This window comes from Phocoena sinus, chromosome 8, assembly GCF_008692025.1.
Source record: "Phocoena sinus isolate mPhoSin1 chromosome 8, mPhoSin1.pri, whole genome shotgun sequence".
Classification (NCBI taxonomy): domain Eukaryota; kingdom Metazoa; phylum Chordata; class Mammalia; order Artiodactyla; family Phocoenidae; genus Phocoena; species Phocoena sinus.
This window is the reverse complement of record NC_045770.1, coordinates 82875072-82893862: the sequence shown is the minus strand read 5'-3', so window position 1 is coordinate 82893862 and position 18791 is coordinate 82875072. Positions and strand designations below refer to the sequence as shown.

The 18791-nt window shown below is 36.8% G+C and overlaps 1 protein-coding gene across 1 annotated transcript in view; it reads left to right on the top strand.

Moving 5' to 3' along the window:
* Nucleotides 1–17946, top strand: part of LOC116757526 (doublecortin domain-containing protein 1-like) — a 42144-nt gene extending 24198 nt beyond the window's left edge. The window contains exons 9-14 of the mRNA XM_032639287.1: nt 4936–5106; nt 10834–11019; nt 12428–12631; nt 13814–14006; nt 17066–17224; nt 17945–17946. Coding sequence (XP_032495178.1) covers nt 4936–5106; nt 10834–11019; nt 12428–12631; nt 13814–14006; nt 17066–17224; nt 17945–17946 — 915 coding nt within the window. The remainder of the gene's footprint in view (nt 1–4935; nt 5107–10833; nt 11020–12427; nt 12632–13813; nt 14007–17065; nt 17225–17944) is intronic.
* The last annotated feature ends 845 nt before the right edge of the window (nt 17947–18791 follow it).

The following is an 18791-nucleotide window of genomic DNA, read 5'->3' as shown; positions in this document are numbered from 1 at the left end:
TGTCTTTTCATCTTGTTTTTGGTTTCCTTTGCTGTGCAAAAGCTTTTAAGTTTCACTAGGTCCCATTTGTTTATTTTTGTTTTTATTTCCATTACTCTAGGAGGTGGATCAAAAAAGATCTTGCTGTGATTTGTCTCAAAGAGTGTTCTTCCTAGGTTTTCCTCTAAGAGTTTTATAGTGTCCGGTCTTACATTTAGGTCTTTAATCCATTTTGAGTTTATTTTTGTGTTTGGTGTTAAGGACTGTTCTAATTTCATTCTTTTACATGTAGCTGTCCAGTTTTCCCAGCAACACTTATTGAAGAGACTGTCTTTTCTCCATTGTATATCCTTGCCTCCTTTGTCATAGGTTAGTTGACCATAGGTGCGTGGGTTTATCTCTGTGCTTTCCATCTTGTTGCATTGATCTATATTTCTGTTTTTGTGCCAGTACCATATTGTCTTGATTACTGTAGCTTTGTAGTATAGTCTGAAGTCAGGGAGTCTGATTCCTTTAGCTCCGTTTTTTTCCCTCAAAACTGCTTTGGCTATTCGGTGTCTTTTGTGTCTCCATACAAATTTTAAGATTTTTGTTCTAGTTCCGTACAAAATGCCATTGGTAATTTGATAGGGATTGCATTGAATCTGTAGATTGCTTTGGGTAGTATAGTCATTTTCACAATATTGATTCTTCCAATACAAGAGCATGGTATATTTCTCCATCTGTTGGTATCATCTTTAATTTCTTTCATCAGTGTCTTATAGTTTTCTGCATACAGGTTTTTTGTCTCCCTAGGTAGGTTTATTCCTAGGTATTTTATTCTTTTTGTTGCAGTGGTAAATGGGAGTGTTTGCTTAATCTCTCTTTCAGATTTTTCATCATTAGTGTATAGGAATGCAAGAGATTCCTGTGCATTAATTTTGTATCCTGCAACTTTACCAAGATCATTGATTAGCTCTAGTAGTTTTCTGGTGGCATCTTTAGGATTCTCTATGTATAGTTTCATGTCATCTGCAAAGAGTGACAGTTTTACTTCTTCTTCTTCTTTTCCAATTTATATTCCTTTTATAAATTTATTTAGTTAGTTTTGGCTGTGTTGGGTCTTGGTTGCTGCGTGCGGGTTTTCTCTAGTTGCGGCAAGTGGGGGGTACCCTTCATTGCAGTGTGCGGGCATCTCATTGCAGTGGCTTCTCTTGTTGCGGAGCATGGGCTCTAGGCGTGCGGGCTTCAGTAGTTATGGTGCACGGGCTTCAGTAGTTGTAGCACACAGACTTAGTTGCTCTGTGGCATGTAGGATCTTCCCGGACCAGGGCTCGAACCCGGGTCCCCTGCATTGGCAGGCAGGTTCTTAATCACTGCGCCACTAGGGAAGTCCTGTATTCCTTTTATTTCTTTCTTTTATCTGATTGCCGTGGCTAGGACTTCCAAAACTGTGTTGAATAATAGTGGTGTGAGTGGACATCCTTGTCTTGTTCCTGATCTTAGAGGAAATGCTTTCAGTTTTTCACCATTGAGAATGATGTTTGCTGTGGGTTTGTCATATATGGCCTTTATTATGTTGAGGTAGGTTCCCTCTATGCCCACTTTCTGGAGAGTTTTTATCATAAATGAGTGTTGAATTTTGTCAAAAGCTTTTTCTGCATTGAGATGATCATATGGTTTTTATTCTTCAATTCGTTAATATGTTTTATCACATTGATTGATTTGCATATATTGAAGAATACTTGCATCCCTGGGGTAAATCCCACTTGATCATGGTGTATGATCCTTTTAATGTGTTGCTGGATTCTGTTTGCTAGTATTTTGTTGAGGTTTTTGCATCTATATTCATCAGTGATATTGGTCTGTAATTTTCTTTTTTTGTGACATCTTTGTCTGGTTTTGGTATCAGGGTGATGTTGGCCTAATAGAATGAGTTTGGGAGTGTTCCTTCATCCACAATTTTTTGGAAGCGTTTGAGAAGGATGGGTGTTAGCTCTTCTCTAAATGTTTGATAGAATTCATCTGTGAAGCCATCTGGTCCTAGGCTTTTGTTTGTTGGAAGATTTTTAATCACAGTTTCATTTTCATTACTTGTGATTGGTCTGTTCATATTTTCTATTTCTTTCTGATTCAGTCTTGGAAGCTTATATCTTTCTAAGAATTTGTCCATTTCTTCCAGGTTGTCCATTTATTGGCAAAGAGTTGCTTGTAGTAGTCTCTTAGGATGCTTTGTATTTCTGCAGTGTCTGTTGTAACTTCTTTTTCATTTCTAATTTTATTGATTTGAGTCCTCTCCCTCTTTTTCTTGATGAGTCTGGCTAATGGTTCCTCAATTTTGTTTATCTTCTCAAAGAACCAGCTTTTAGTGTTATTGATCATTGCTACTGTTTTCTTTGTTTCTATTTCATTTATTTCTGCTCTGATCTTTATGATTTCTTTCCTTGTGCTAACTTTGGGTTTTGTTTTTTCTTCTTTCTCTAGTTCCTTTAGGTGTAAGGTTAGATTGTTTATTTGAGATTTTTCTTGTTTTTTGAGGTAGGCCTGTATAGCTATAAACTTCCCTCTTAGAACTGCTTTTGCTGCAGCCCATAGGTTTTGGATCATCATGTTTTCGTTGTCATTTTTCTCTAGGTATTTTTTGATTTCCTCTTTGATTTCTTCAGTGATCTCTTGGTTATTTAGTAACGTATTGTTTAGCCTCCATGTGTTTGTGTTTTTTACGTTTTTTCCTTCTAATTCATTTCTAATCTTATAGTGTTGTGGTCAGAAAAGATGCTTGATATGATTTCAATTTTCTTAAATCTACTGAGGCTTGATTTGTGGCCCAAGATGTGATCTTTCTGGAGAATGTTCCATGCGCACTTGAGAAGAAAGTGTAATCTGCTGTTTTTGGATGGAATGTTCTATAAATATCAATTAAATCTATCTGGTCTATTGTGTCATTTAAAGCTTCTGTTTCCTTATTTATTTTCATTTTGGATGATCTGTCCAGTGGTGTAAGTGAGGTGTTAAAGTCCCCCACTATTATTGTGTTACTGTCTATTTCCTCTTTTATAGCTGTTAGCAGTTGCCTTATGTATTGAGGTGCTCCTATGTTGGGTGCATATGTATTTATAATTGTTATATCTTCTTGGATTGATCCCTTGATCATTATGTAGTGTCCTTCCTTGTCTCTTGTAACATTCTTTATTTTAAAGTCTATTTTATCTGATTTGAGTATTGCTACTCCAGCTTTCTTTTGATTTCCACTTGCATGGAATATCTTTTTCCATCCCCTCACTTTCAGTCTGTATGTGTCCCTAGGTCTGAAGTGGGTCTCTTGTAGACAGCATATAGATGGGTCTTGTTTTTGTATCCATACAGCAAGCCTGTGTCTTTTGGTTGGAGCATTTAATACATTCACATTTAAGGTAACTATTGATATGTATGTTCCTGTGACCATTTTCTTAATTGTTTTGGGTTTATTTTGTAGGTCCTTTTCTTCTCTTGTGTTTCCCACTTAGAGAAATTCCTTTAGCATTTGTTGTAGAGCTGGTTTGGTGGTGCTGAATTCTCTTGGCTTTTGCTTGTCTGTAAAGCTTTTGATTTCTCCATCGAATCTGAATGAGATAATTGCCAGGTAGAGTAATCTTGGTTGTAGGTTCTTCCCCTTCATCACTTTAAGTATTTCATGCCACTCCCTACTGGCTTGTAAAGTTTCTGCTGAGAAATCAGCTGTTAACCTTATGGGAGTTCCCTTGTATGTTATTTGTCATTTTTCCCTTGCTGCTTTCAATAATTTTTCTTTGTCTTTAATTTTTGCCAGTTTGATTACTATGTGTCTCGGTGTGTTTCTCTTTGGGTTTATCCTGTATGGGACTCTCTGTGCTTCCTGGACTTGGGTGGCTATTTCCTTTCCCATGTTAGGGAAGTTTTCAACTATAATCTTTTCAAATATTTTCTCGGGTCCTTTCTCTCTCTCTTCTCCTTCTGGGACCCTATAATGCAAATGTTGTTGTGCTTAATGTTGTCCCAGAGGTCTCTTAGGCTGTCTTCATTTCTTTTCATTCTTTTTTCTTTATTCTGTTCTGCAGCAGTGAATTCCACCATTCTGTCTTCCAAATCACTTATCCGTTCTTCTGCCTCAGTTATTCTGCTTTTGATCCCTTCTAGTATAGTTTTCATTTCAGTTATTGTATTGTTCATCTCTGTTTGTTTGTTCTTTAATTCTTCTAGGTCTTTGTTAAACATTTCTTGCATTTTCTTGATCTTTGCTCCATTGTTTTTCTGAGGTCCTGAATCATCTTCACTATCATTATTCTGAGTTCTTTCTCTGGAAGGTTGCCTATCTCCACTTCATTTAGTTGTTTTTCTGGGGTTTTATCTTGTTCCTTCATCTGGTACATAGCCCTCTGCCTTTTCATCTTATCTATCTTTCTGTGAATGTGGTTTTCATTCCACAGGCTGCAGGATTGTAGTTCTTCTTGCTCCTGCTGTCTGCCCTCTGGTGGATGAGGCTATCTAAGAGGCTTGTGCAAGTTTCCTGATGGGAGGGTGATCCTGTTCCTTTATTAGCAATTCTACTTGAGTTTGTTCTCAAGAAGTTATGGATTTACACAAACATTTATTTTATGATTGTTGATTGCTCTTTTGCTTATACTAAGGAAAATCTGAGAAACAATCTACATGTTTAACTATTGGATATTGGTAAAATAAAATACCCTAAGATCAAATAGTATATATCCTTAAAAAAAAAAAAAACAAGCAAAACTAATGCCATTACCAAATTGTGTGCATTTTGTGATTACATTTTTGTAAGTCCAAGAATTCATATATATATGTATGATCATCAAATATCAATAATAGTTATCACTACATAGTAGAGTTTTGAGTAATTATCTGTACTTCCTGACTGTATACAATGAAAACTAGGACTGCTATAAACAAATCATAACCTCTCCTATTTGACTCCATATTTTGTCTCATTTTTTTCAGAAATACAAACCACATAACAATGGGACTTCTAATCAAAAGTGGAATTACATGACAAATATGAAAGCTTTTATGGCCTTTCATAGCACTACACTGGATAAGGAAGTCACAGCAGCAAATTATGCTGGTATTTGTACATCCTCTGTGATTAAAGAAAAACACATTGATCAACCAGTAAGTGGTTCCTTCCTTCTGAGGACAAAAAAGAGGGGTGGGGGAATGGATAAGTCTAATAAAGCAAGAAACTTTTTTCCAGAAAACCTTAAGTTCACACAAATTAAACACTGACTTGTGAGTGAAATCATTTAGACTCTGTGATTCTGGTTAGGAAAGAATGAAGGAATATTGATATTACCCTCTTCTTATATTGTTTTGATGGCTCCCTATCACCATCACCATCTCTGGTTCATCATCAGCTCACCAGAACAGGCATGAAGCAGGATAATCGCACATACTTCACTCCCACAGGTGTGCTGGCCACACTCGATGTCACTCCACTCCAGAAAGCATATTAAAATGCCAATGATTGTAAGTTGCTTTATATTACATTATACCAAGCATAGGGCTAAGTATGATATACTCTAATTTTAAAAGAAATACTTTCTCAAGTTTGGTCCTTTAATTTTTATTAGTAAGGAATTATTTGCACCATACTTTACAGATACCCGAGATATTTGTGGGTCAGTGGATCAAGGCACCTTGCTATTGTTGATAACCATTGGCCTACAGAAAACTGAAATCTCATAATGTATGCACATTACAAGACTGCCCAAGACCCTCTTTACTGTTCCCCTCAGTCGTCTCTAAACCACTGCTGCTTCTTCACTCGTCATTCCCTGGCTCTACTGAATAAGAGATGTCAAATGTACCATACCATTCTGCATGTCTCTGGTTTCAACTATGCTCTCCCCCCTGACTTTTTCTCCTTTGTCTGTGATCTCATACCTGTTAGACAGTATGCTGCCAAAGACTGCTGAAGTCATCTTAAAAAGAATCGAGTCAACTTGAAAAGGCTCCAAAGATGAGACAATTTAAGCATCAATATGACTATTGAATGCAGTGGATTGACATACATTAGATATGTTTAAATCCATATGTTCATAGAGATATTAAACGACAGCAACAACAACAACAACTCAATTTGTCACAATTAGATGATGCTAAGGAACAAATTTGTTACTTTGAAAACCAGTAAATAAAGAATCAAGCATTTATTTTTCCCTTCCTTTATGAACCGTACCTCAAGATAACAAGACAGTTCACAAGAAGAAACTTCACTTCGTAGAAATACCCCAGCTAATACATGAGTAAAGTATGAGGAAATCAGAATATCATTATACTGTGAACTTTCATAAATTAATGGATCTAGGCAATGATCATCAGTAGCTACTAACATAACAAAAAGAGACAAAAGAGTTGCTCCTTGATAGAAATACACTGTACAATTTATGATGGGGTCTTGCCCCCCCAAATCTAACTGGAGAAAATGTACAATGAATAATTACAACAAAAGAAAAAAGAAATAAGGAATGTGAAGATTCAGAGAGACTTAGAGGTATTTAAACTAATTGTAAGGTATTGGCCTTATTGTGATTCTCTTTCAAATAAATTGTAAGGGAGTGAGAGAATTGTAGAAATTTGAATACTGACTGAATATTTGATTATATTAGGGTTTTATTAATTTTAGGTATGATGTTATAGTTATGATAAAAGAGTTCTTATTTGAAATTTGGGAAGGATAAAACTTCCCAATTTTCAACAATATTTCTTCTAAAAGATTATAACTTTCCTTTCCTACTAGTTAAATGATAACCTATCTGATAGAAATTAATATGGTTAATCTGAAGAGTACAATAATATATCAATTCTAGGATTCACAAATTTAAAAAAATGCTTATCTCTCTTGGACCTGGGAAAAACAACTCTCTACACAAAGGCTCTAAATCAGTAATTAATTCTTAACCTTTTCAGAGATGCAGACCTCGTTGAGAGTCTCGTGAAAATTATGGATATTCTTCCCCCCAAAATGCACATGTGTACACAGCACTTTTTGTATAAAATTTTAGGGAGTTTGTAGACTCCCCTTGAAATCCAATTTGGACATAGGGTAAGAACTTCTCCTCTAGGCCACATTTGCTTGGCAAGCTTAGAAAAGAAAACTAATACGAAGTAACCATTATATGCTGGAAAGCTACTGTATGTTAGATACTGATGCAGTATTAATTATTTTTACATAGATTATCTTATAATAAATAATATAACATAAATATAAACAATATCAATAATTCAGTAAATTAAGATTGATGAAGAAACCGAATAATTTATTCACAGTCACACAAGCTATTATATATACAGTAAGTGTCATTGTTGATCAAACAAACTCCAAGTTATAGACCATATTTCTATAAGGTCAAATGAACAGAGCAAGTTAGTCATTTCAATAAATCAAGGAAATTTTATAGAGGAAAATAATCAGTCAAACCAATTGCTTGGTATTCTGTGTATAGAGCCAGCAGCTGACTTGCTGAACTTTTAAACTCAGTTTGCATTCTGTAGACATAGCCTAACCTAGGGAGCTACCCCAGTGTATTGCATTTTCCTTACCAGCAGCAGTTTAAATGTTGTGTTAAAGGTGAATGAATTAACCAAAAATTCCGTTTGCATTGTATACGTGTACCATTGCCAAAATAAAACAATTTGGGAACCATCAAAATAGTAGCACCACAGTCATAGGGATTGATGTCTTAATGAATGAAAATACATTTTCTAGATACTTTCATAGGCTTCTTTTTTTTTTTTTTTTTTTTTTTTTGGTGGTATGCAGGCCTCTCACTGCTGTGGCCTCTCGCATTGCGGAGCACAGGCTCCAGACACGCAGGCTCAGTGGCCATGGCGCACAGGCCTAGCCGCTCCGCAGCATGTGGGATCTTCCCAGACCGGGACACGAACCCGTGTCCCCTGCATTGGCAGGCAGACTCTCAACCACTGCGCCACCAGGGAAGCCCTCAATAGGGTTCTTTAGTGTATAATAAGAAATACCATTGGCACACGATTCATCATGAAGTCCGTGTTTTTCTGTACAAATTACTCTGTATGTAGTATTCATTCAATTCCATCTGAGAGGAGATGTTTTAATTTTCTGTCTCCCAGTAATTTTTAGGAAAATGGAAATCAGATATGCATATAGAGAAATCCATAGTGGAACTTAAGAATTACATCTTCAAAAGTATCATCTAAATGTTGGCTTTGAATTGAGGTAGCTTTAAGTATTTAAATGGAATAGTTGAAGAAATATGACAAAGGCAAAAAAAACAAAAACTTGGAATCAGGAGTCACAGCTTTGTATTTCAGCTCTGCCACATACTACTTGGATATCCTTGGATTAAAAACTTCCCTCTCTTAGCTTTTGTTTTCTCATCTGTAAATTGAGAATGATGACATTAACTCTGGCTGTACTTAACTTTTCGCCTTGTGAGGAACAAAGCAAATCAGAGAGTCTATATAAAAGTGCTTTAAAATGTTCATGCATATTCAAGAGTAGAGAGACTAGTTCAGTGAATTCTCATATACCTATCATCCAAATTCAACTATTATCAAGGTTTTGCAATATTTACAAATCCTAGGCATGATACCATTTCACCTCAAATTTAAGTATGCACCTGTAAAAATTTGACCATTTTCTTACATTACCATTATGCCATTATCACCTAATAAAATTAACAGTAATTTTTGGCCATCTACTACCCTGTTCATAATAAAATTTCCCAGGTTTCCTAAAAAATTCTTATGTTTGGTTGGTTTGAGTCAGGATTCAAACAAGGTCCCTATGTGACACTGGTCGCAGAATCCATCCTATAGAATGCCTCTTGTTTGGATTTTTCTGTTTGCTTCCTATGGCATCCTTTAACCTGTTTCTCTGGCTCCCATAATGCCTATAAAAGAAATTTAGCACTGGAGTTTAATTATATTTATGTTCAGCATTTTTTGGACAAGAATCTTCATAGGTTTTACTGTGTATTTCATATTTATCACTTATGCAGGGTTACAGTGTGGATTTTCCATGGGCTCAGGTGATTACAACCTAATCTCACATCAAAAAACAATTCCCAATGACTTTTCATTTAGTGTTCCCTTTTTTGTGATCTTTGCCTAAATCAATAATTTCATTAGAAGTTTCAAAAGTGTCAATTTTTAAAAGTTCTATTACGTTCCCTGACATATATTAGCTGAACTTTTTTTTTTATTATTATTATTATTTTTTATAGTGTATATTTATTTTTACTTGTTGACAGTTTGCTTTATTTATGGCTGTGTTGGGTCTTCGTTTCTGTGCGAGGGCTTTCTCTAGTTGTGGCAAGCGGGGGCCACTCTTCATCGCGGTGCGCGGGCCTCTCACTATCGCGGCCTCTCTTGTTGTGGAGCGCAGGCTCCAGACGCGCAGGCTCAGTAATTGTGGCTCACGGGCCCAGTTGCTCCGCGGCATGTGGGATCTTCCCAGACCAGGGCTCGAACCCGTGTCCCCTGCATTGGCAGGCAGATTCTCAACCACTGCGCCACCAGGGAAGCCCCCTAGCTGAACTTTTAGTGTAAGGAAGAACTTTACCTCTTCAACTAGGTATTTGACTGCCCAGAAATATGGTTTGTAAAGGATGGTAGGATGAATGCTTAAATTGTTCTATCTAAATTATCTATTGTAGTATAGCAAATCACCTGAAAATTTAGTGGCTTAAGCCAACAACCATTTTTATGCTCTGAGTCAACAATTTGGGCTAGGCTGAACTGGGCAGTTCTGCTGGTCTTGCCCAGGGTCACTAATGTGGCTGTAGTTATCTGGTGGCACACCAGTAGTTTGGTGGTGCCATGGTGTCTGAATGGTCAAATCACATGTCTGGTGGGGGCCTTAGCTCTCCTCAAGGCTTCTTAAGTAGGCTAGCTCAAGTGAGCTCACATTATGGTCTCTGGCTTCCAAATGCAGCCAAAAAAGAACAAGCTGAAATGTGCAAGCACTTCTTATGCATCTGCTTGCATCACATTTGCTAATGCTACATTGGCCACAGCAAGTCACATGGCCTTGCCCAGATTCAAGGAAAGGAGGAAAGGAGCAAGAAACTCTTATTTCTTGATTGGAGGAGCAGCAAAATGACATTTCAAAAGGGCATGCAAACAAGAATGGGATAGTTTTACTACGGCCATCTTTGCAAATAATCTGCCACAATTTCTAATGGCCAATTTCAGAGTTGTAAATTGGCGCCAGTTTACTTCTAATGGACTCCAGTAAGTAGTGGTTTTGTTTTTATTTGTTTGTTGGCTTTTTTGTTGCTTTTTTTTTTTTTTTTTTACTTATATTTGTAACATGATTATGAACTCACGGGACTTTACCTATTCAAACATATTTGAAGTGTTTTGGTTATAATTTTATTTTACTCCCAAATTGTCCCACTTTGGGCCAGTGGAATGTCCTTTGTGTTGGCGCCTGTGTCTTTTTTGACAGAATGCCTTTACTTTTGGATGGCTTCTTTTTTTCTGGGCACGCAAGAGATCCTTGCTTCTCTTGTATATTTCTTGCCCCAAATCTGGAATTGGCCATTCCTCCAAGAAACTCTGGTTCTGGATACAAGTTATACTCATTGATGTTGAGTTGTCATTGCCTCTAGGCTTTTTCAGTCAACAACGTTTGGAAATATTTTGCTCTATAATATAATAGTTATAATATAATTATAATATAATATAATTATATTATATAATAATAATTAGAGAGCAAAATAATGCATTCATGTTGAGATTTCAAATTTAGCATTTGGGGATCATAAAAGTGCTTTATTTGTATGGCAAAATATTCTACAAAAGTGCTATCATAATTTAGATGTAACCAAATAAAAGCATCTTTACCTCCATTTTCAGGGATACTATTATCTCTCACCCAGTGGAAAGAAAAAAACAATGCTCTGTTTGGCATGTGGGCGATCCATGAGAGCAGAGAAGAGACTGAAACAGTTGCTTCCAGGGCTGCCATTCCTCTGTGCCTCAGGCTCCGAGACCCAGAAGCCCTTCTCACAAGGACCTTTCAAGGTCATCGATGTGGCCAGAGTATGTAATGATCTGAGCTCTGCTAACACGTGTGTGGCATCAGTTTGGAAACTTTGATACATTCATTACTTGCCTTGCACTCAAGTTCATCTCCACTCATCCAATTCATCTTTCATTGAGGCACCTTTACCATTCCACCTGCATTGATTTCCTTTTCCCCACTGTAACTTAAAATACATTATCTGTTAATAGTTCAATATACTCTTTGAAGTTAATTGGGCTCTTCTGCAGCTTTAATCATCTCCTGACACCTTGCACTACTCCCTGTGTTGCTTTTAGATGAGGAAGTAACTGCAAATCTTTGCTTAGTGGAGTAGCTTTTTGCCTATATCCACAGGGTAAACTCCTTTTTTCCTAGTATTTTCAGGGCTAATTTGATCTGTTGTTGTTAATGACTCTTCATGTTGGGTGCCTGAATTCATGCATTCATGTCTAATACTATTTTTTTTTAATAGCTCATGGAGAAAATAATCTCTGCTGCTTTCCTGTGATCTTAATTTAAAATGGCACCATTTAAAAAATCCTTTCCTTCAAGTTTAGAAGTGAGAAGAGCTAAGAGGAACTTACACAACTGTATAAAAAGGAGCAATTCCTTAGGGGTGGGAACCTTCCACCTGGTGTGCTCTTCAGGGCTTGCCGGTCTTATTCCCAGGTCACTGTCCTCTCTCCCCTAAACCTGATACACATTGCAGAAGAGCAGGGTCGTAACAGTTGCAATAAACATCAACTGAAACAATCACTGAAGGAAAAGGGGAGTCAGTCCTCTGGGAAAGCCTGCAGGCATTTGGCTTTGCTTTGGTGACAGTAGGGTTGTGTTAAGGAGGTGGGGGTGAGCTGATCGGAAAGCATCCCCAGTGTTACAGCATCTTGGACACAACTTCTCCCTCAGGGCAGCTTCCTGAGTAGCCATGAAAAGGAAAAGGTGAAGTGTGGCGTTCACCACCCTCATTATCACGTGGTTAAGGCTTCACTCATTCCCCTCCTCATTCATCAATATCCGCCACCATAGGATGGCATCATCCTAAAGTTAAAGAATAAGAGAATATCTTTACTATTAGCGTCCGTTACTTCAACCCCAGGCTCTCTCTGGCCCTGGCATCCTTCTTCCCCATCTTCTGTCCAGGGGAAGGCAAAGTAGAAAGCAGGAGGAGGCCAGAAACACAAGCCAGAGGCCCAGAGTCACCTAGAGACTCAGTGACAGGGCTGGGAAGAGAACTGAGGAGTTCAGACCCAATGTCCTTCCCACTACAGCACCTAATACTTTTAGCATATGAAGTGAACATTTCAAAATTTAGATGCCACACCCATGTACACGCACAAATCAAGAGGCTGAAGTATAACAAAATAATAAAACTAAAAGAAAAAAAGTTTGATTTGATCTATGTTGTTCTTTTAAAAAAAAAATCAGGCTGATTTATCTTCTTATGAGGCTGAAAACACTTTAAGTTATTATGAAGAACGTCTGTTATCTTTACGGATGAAGACCTGCACGCAAGTTGTATCTCATAGTGGCATGGCAGTTACTCACCAGAAGGCAGTGAAAATAATTGCATACAAAAATGGAGATGGATATCGAAATGGGAAGTTAATTGTGGCTGGAACATTCCCCATGGTGAGTGGCTATCACTTAAATGCTTCTCGAATCATCAGAGGTAAAGATAATGGTGATTTCTCTGACAAGAAAAAAAGCAGTGAGATTGAGTGACAAATATCCCTGGCCAGTTTTACCAATTTAAGCTGCTGAGATCAAGATCTCTGTTTTCTTAAAGATGTTATTTTTTATGGTATTTCTTCAGATATAGACTTAGAAAAATGAGAAACAGAAAGCCTTTTTTGCCTTCCTTCCCCTTCCAGCTTCAAGTTGTATGTCAGCTCAGTATCCTAAGAGATGCCACCTCCTTTATCATCTGGAGAATCGGAGCACTAATTTCTTGATAGGGGGTTTCATTTCATTTTCAAATTGGAGAGGCAGGAGTTGTGCTAGGAGGGAACATGGGATTTCTGTCTTAGAGGCTGCTCCCCACAGCCATGGGAAGGGAGGAGAGTCCCCAGGACCCAAACCCAGCCTTGTCCTTCCATTGCATGATGGTTGTCTTGTGTCTGTACATTCTGGCCCATACCTTTAACAACGTATTTTACAAGCAATGTTAAATATGATATGGAGTTACCCTGGAGACTTCCTTGCAAATACACACACACATAATCATTCACTCACCCCTCTGAGTACGAACAGATTTTTTATGAAGATATTGTTGTTCAATGGACTAAGCAAAGGACAAAAGTTAGCAACTCCAGAATTCACCCTGGGACCCTGGCTTTTGTGGTCTTGGGCAAAAATATTAACCTTTCAGCCTGATTTCCCATCTGCCAAATGGAAGTAATAATGTGTCAGTTCTTGGTTTGAAAGTCAAGTACTCATTTATTTTAAAGCAGTTCATCTGAAGTGTTAGAATAATTTTCTTCATTCTTAAGCACACAATTGAAAATGGATTTCTAGGTTTACACTTCTTAGGAAATAAATACTCTGATGATAAAATGTATTAACATACAATAGCTGCTGTGTTAAATTTTTGGAGCTAAGAATTTTCACAGATGGATTGGACTAATTTGTGAGATTATGTAGGACAATCCAATATCAAAAATCATCTCTAATCAAAGATCAAGTTGGTAGCTATTGCTTTCTATTTTCTCAAATTAAAGGATTTTCTCAGAGTTCTAAATTAACACGCTCGTCATGATTATTCTCAGTTCTACCACTATTTCTTCTCAGTTCCTTATAGTCTGTGTTTTTTAGCTGCTTGCAGAATGCACGGAACAACTTGGTCTTGCCAGAGCAGCCTCCAAAGTATATACCAAAGATGGAACCACAATCCTTTCCTTGTGGGATTTGGTTTTATGGGCTCTTGATAAATCTTTTATCCAGAGAGACTCTGAGGGACAAAAGGAAGAGGCAGCTCCTGTTGGAACAAAAGAGACACCTGTTAAAAGTATGGAAGGTTGGTTACATTCTACAGGATTTAGCTGATTCTACTTACGTTTGATCATATGAAAGTTAAATGTAATTCTTTCATTCAGTCACCCCTTCGAGAGTTAAAAAAATCACAGGAAGCTACTCATATGAAATTCTCATAATGTTTTTACATTGCAGAATAATAAGAAAAAAATTTTTTAATGTAAATTTGATTTCAGCCCCAAAACAATAAATAAATTGCCTAGAATTTATAAAACATGTTTGACAGTTTAGCTACTTTATGCAACATGAGCAGGTTCTGTTCTTAAATTCAGAACCAAAACCAACTGGAGACCGCTTAAGAAAGTGGGACTAGATCAATGCAAATCTCTTCCTACTATTAGAAGAGAAGGTGTCCTCTCTACACCTCCTGTCCTCCAACTCCCCTCCCCCATCTCCACTGCTCCTATGAACTCCCAGAAGCTACAGCAAATGCACCCCTATCACAGCTCCTAGCACATTGTGTTATAATTATCTGTCTACATCTTTGTGCGTTTCATTAGACTAGGTACAACTTGAGGGCAGGGCCTGTGCACCCAACAACAATTTGGTAAATGAAAAAGAGTCTTGCTAGCAGTGATTCGGCGGTTGTCTCAGGTTTCCATTGTTGTGTTGAGAGGCATGGTTTAGAGGTTAAGAATGTGGATTTTGGAGCTGAAAATACCAGCTCCTACCTGTCACTTGTTAGATGAATGATCGTGGGTACTCTCTGTACCTCAGTTCCCTCATTTGTAAAATGAGGACACTAACAGTCACATGAATATATACTAGTTCAGTCTTCATAAATATGAATGTGTATTCATAAGAATATATATGCATATGAATATATATCACTTAGATTAATGCCTGGTTGATACTTAGCAATTTAATAATATTAGTTATCATTATTGTGTGTAGGATTAAAGAGGAAAAACCCACTCCTTCCTGTGTGTCTCTCCTTCATTCTCATACTAGTATCCCATTCACAATGCTTCTGACACCAGACCTGTGGGGTTTTTTCCCACACCAACTGCCACACCATCTAGCTGGATGTCCTACAATTTAACTCAATTCTGACACTACCTACCTGGAGATAAGGTCAGATCCCACAGGTTGAGGGCCCAGTCTCACAACACTGCTTCCCACTCACCCCATTTCAGAGGTCCAGACCTGTGCTTCTGACTGAGTGGCTATAAATTGGCTCCCTCCTCAGGTTCAATTAATTTGCTAGAGCAGCTCACAGAACTCAAGAAAACTGTTTACTTACTGTTTACCCATTTATTATAAAAGGATATGGTAAAGGATACAGATGAAAATCCAGATGAAAGAGAAGCATAGGGTAAGATACGTGGGAAGGGGCATGAAGATTCCATGTTTTCTCTGACACTCCACTCTCCCAGCATCTCCATGTGTTCACCAAACCAGCTTTCTGAACCGTGTACTTTTGGGATTTTTATGGAGACTTCATCATGTAGGCATGATTGATCATCAACTCCATTTCTAGTCCCTCTCTGGAGAATGGGTAGTAGGGTTGAAAATTCCAAGTTTCTAATCATGGCTTGGACTTTCTGGTGACCAGCCCCCATCCAGGAGCCCACCAAGATTCATCTCATTAGAGCAAAAGGCACTGCTAGCACCCAGGAAATTCCAAAGAATTTAGGAGCTCTGTGTCAGGAACTGGGGGCAGAGACCAATATTTTTTTCTATTATTTTATAATGATATTATTTTTTGGTTTTCTAATGAGTTTTAAAAAATAATTATGTGAATATTTAATGCCTAGCTGATCACTAAAGCATATAGTTCTGCCTTTATTTGGCATGTGGAGTATCTGATCTCCAGGTTCTGGAAGATTTAAAATTTCAAACATTCTTCTTTCAAATTCTTATTTAAAACCTGCTTGGAGGTAATGTTATTCATGCAGGTCTACCAAGAGGGTATGGCCATCCCTTCCCCTCATATTCTAAAGGTTATCCTTGAATTAGGCAGGGGCATTAGCTGGCTGTCCCCTTTACTGAATCATGACTTGGAGTTATGACATCGGTTTGCATTGAGGAAATTAAAAGAAACAGGCATCAATCTAAAACTCAGTGTCATGCTTACTATAAAGGTGGTGGTTAAAGGCACTGGCTCTAGAAGCAGATGGCCTTGATTCTAATTCTGGCTCTGCCCCCGCCTGGCTATGTGACTAAATCTCAGTTACTGTGCAAAAGAGGAGTGGACCTACCTCAGAGTACCATTTTGAGAATTATATGCGATAATGTTTATAGAGGTCTTAGTAAAATGCCCAGCACATAGTAAGTTCTCAATATGTATTAATTATATATTAGGATACTGTTTGCTGTATCACAAATAACCCCTTTATGAAGACCCTGAAATAAATTTCTCAGGACCAGGAAAGTTGTATCTTGAGGAATTTATCTCTCTCTGTCAGCCATGTGTATCTTGAAATGGTGTTTTCCTCTTTGCTTTAGCCACAAGGATTCTCAGCGCCCAAATAGTGCTTTATCTCCAGCAAATAAAAATAATGTGGTATTCATGTCTAGTATCATAATGATGATAAATATATTGTGTAGCATTTTTTGGATACTTGCACAATTAACTAGACCAAATATTATTCTAAACACTTTCCTTTTTATAATCATCCCAACAGCAGAATGAGATAGATACTATTAATCATTTAATTGATGAGTTCTCTGAAGCACCTTATCTCTGGCTTTGGTCTATTCCTATACTCCTTTCTCCCCTTCCTTGCTTTTTTTTCTCTTTATTTTATCCCTTTTCAGTGTAGATATTTTGGTAAGCTACCTCATATTTTTTTCATGACTAGATAAAGTGTAAGAAAGGAATTAAAATATGTATTTACAATAAGATTTGTTTAAATTATTTAGTTGCATATGAAGTTTCTGATCAAATTTATGTATTTGCATCTGGTTTGGGCATTAACCTGTTTAAATCAAGTCATTAATGAAGAATAAAATATTTTGAATAAACAAGTGAATTCAGCAAATTTATTCATTATTCATTGAACAATAGTATATGTGTCATTTGTTTCCCAGGAACAACAAGAATGACAGTGAAAACAAAATTATTTCCAAAGTCTGTGACATCTGATAGTTTGGATGATATAGATAAGTCTTTGCTCACCCTCATCCTCAGAAATCCTATTGCCATCTGGGTATCTTGCGGTGAACCATTTCTAAGTCCGAATGGTAAGTGTTTTGTTTTTGCTTTCTTTCAAGCAAGTGCATAAAGAGAGAGAGAAATAAATTTTTGGTCACCATAAGAAAATCAGTTAAATGTGTATAATGTTAACATAATAACATCACATTTATGCAAAGAACGGGAGGTTCATCAATTAACATGTGCACAAGGATAGCTATACTCCTATATTTGCACAATTGCCTGTTTTTTTCTTACTGGAATGGAGTATTCTGCATGGAAAGTGTCTGATTTCATTGATAAAGAGATCCTTGGTCTATAAGACTGAGAATAATGATATACATTAGAAAATAACAAATGAGTTTAATTCACACTGAAGACGACCTGTCTGCACATTTTCATTTTTAAGAATTGCACCCTTTAGGTAGTAGGTAGATGTTTAAAAAAATGAATGGTTCTAAGGAAGACTTTCATCACCTCTAAATAGTTTGTGGAAATAGAAAATGAAATATGGCTATTACATATGGTAAATCTATATAATAAAACAGCACTGTTCTTTTTTCCCCCTCCATTCCATAAAGAAATGCCTTAAGCCCTGTCATCTTTCAAATGAAGTTTCTTTTAATGACCCTTACCTTTTAATTACTTGTTTCTAATTGAATTTGTTTCTTGGAGCAGAAAGTTCTTTATAAATTATTGGCTTGCATGATAAATTACTGTTGATAATAAGAATGCAAGATAAAATATCATGTAGTTTTTTAATTCTAGCTTTGAAGAAAGCAGAAAAAATAAAAAAACAGAACTGGCTAAAAAAGGACAAAATTTTGGCTGATCTAGACACTATGAAACACAAACTGAGACAGTTAAAAGGTCAGTATGAACAAAATCAAGTATCACCATGTTTAATTCTAAACCTTTAATTCTTAACCTTAATTTGCTGGTAGTTTTTTTTTTAACCTTTAGATACCAGATGTTTAACTGAATATCATATATTGTGCTACAAAAGTCACTTGAGCAAGTCTAAAACCTATTAATATGTCTTTTCAGTACTGATTTTGTATTTGTAAATTTTATATTAAAATGAATATCACATGATTTATATATACATTTTTAAAATTTGGAGGATGTGTGGATCATATAACCACCCTATTGGTTTTGAAACAATTCCTGAACTGACATTTTATGGACTTTGGAATTACTCATTAAACAAAACTTTCTGTTATTTCTTAGGTATTGCTTGGGAAGAAGTTTTGTTAAATAATCTGAGTGAGGAAGTACTAAATTCTTCAAAGATTAGTGTCTTTATCACGGAAGGGAGGTTATCTTGTTATGCGGCATAAGATATGTTATTCATAGACAAAGTGATTGATTGACAATATTTGTCCTCTTCTTCCATTCTGTTTGTCACAGAATCTTAAGTTCCTGATCTTGTATTATTCCCAGCACTTCAGACACCAAATGATTCTTTGGGGAATAAATATGTTATGGACTTTAGTCTGGGAAGGAATACATTTCAGGCTCTGTAACTGCCATAGCAGGATTTCAGCTCCTGAGTATCTGTACCGTCTGGTGTCAGAAACATGTGAATCTTACTTCAATAAATAAGACAATTAGTCCTAAGTG